The following is a 694-nucleotide window of genomic DNA, read 5'->3' as shown; positions in this document are numbered from 1 at the left end:
AGATAAATACAGAGAAAAGAGCATCACTCTCCGGATCGACAGCAAGCCCTGAAGCCACACTGCAGATTCTGACACCCGCTGGCCTTGTCAGCATGAGGACCTGCAGGACCACAGAGAAATTCAAGTTAAAAAAGCTCAAAATGAAGAGACAAAGCTTTCAATTCATGTGCTGGAATGAACAGTTTGTGTACATGGGTCCACAGAGGAGATTTCTCCCACTAGATGTCTCTTTTTTTTTTATTTCTCCCAGTTTAGTGTTTATAAACTGTACATCTAGAGCTGTATTCAAGAGGAGCGGTGGGTCGCAACCCATAAAGACCAAAATAGTGTTCCATTTTGATTCATAATTGTAACATTTCTTTATTTTTATTTGACATTTTTATTATTAATTTATAAAATAAATATTAAAAATAAATAATTTTTAAAATCAAAACCCTCAAAATAAAACATTATTTGGTCACATTTAAATTTTTACTATTAACCAACTATTAGCTACAACTTTTGCTTAAAAAAAACTCTAAATTTTCGGGTTTTTAATAGTTAGTAAGGTAGTTGGAGTAAGATTAAAGGATCTAAAATATGGTCATGCAGAATAAGGCATTAATATATCCTTTATAAGTACTAATAAACCGCCAATATTCTAGTAATATGCATGCCAATAAGCAACTAGTTAATAGTGAACATTTGGTCCTTA

General features: G+C 32.4%; 2 protein-coding genes across 2 annotated transcripts in view; one reads left to right on the top strand and one right to left on the bottom strand.

Annotated features, from left to right (window-relative positions):
* LOC107701254 (tripartite motif-containing protein 16-like) overlaps nt 1-694 on the top strand; it is a 25004-nt gene that overhangs the window by 9229 nt on the left and 15081 nt on the right. The gene's annotated exons all lie outside the window — the stretch shown is intronic.
* Nucleotides 7-694, bottom strand: part of fbxl5 (F-box and leucine-rich repeat protein 5) — a 28782-nt gene continuing 28094 nt past the window's right edge. The window contains exon 11 of the mRNA XM_016503217.1: nt 7-100. Within this exon, the coding sequence (XP_016358703.1) occupies nt 24-100 (77 nt within the window). The 3' untranslated portion in view covers nt 7-23. The remainder of the gene's footprint in view (nt 101-694) is intronic.

Source organism: Sinocyclocheilus anshuiensis, unplaced genomic scaffold (genome assembly GCF_001515605.1).
Source record: "Sinocyclocheilus anshuiensis isolate Anshui unplaced genomic scaffold, SAMN03320099.WGS_v1.1 scaffold1514, whole genome shotgun sequence".
Lineage (NCBI taxonomy): Eukaryota > Metazoa > Chordata > Actinopteri > Cypriniformes > Cyprinidae > Sinocyclocheilus > Sinocyclocheilus anshuiensis.
This window is presented reverse-complemented; position numbering and strand designations above follow the sequence as displayed.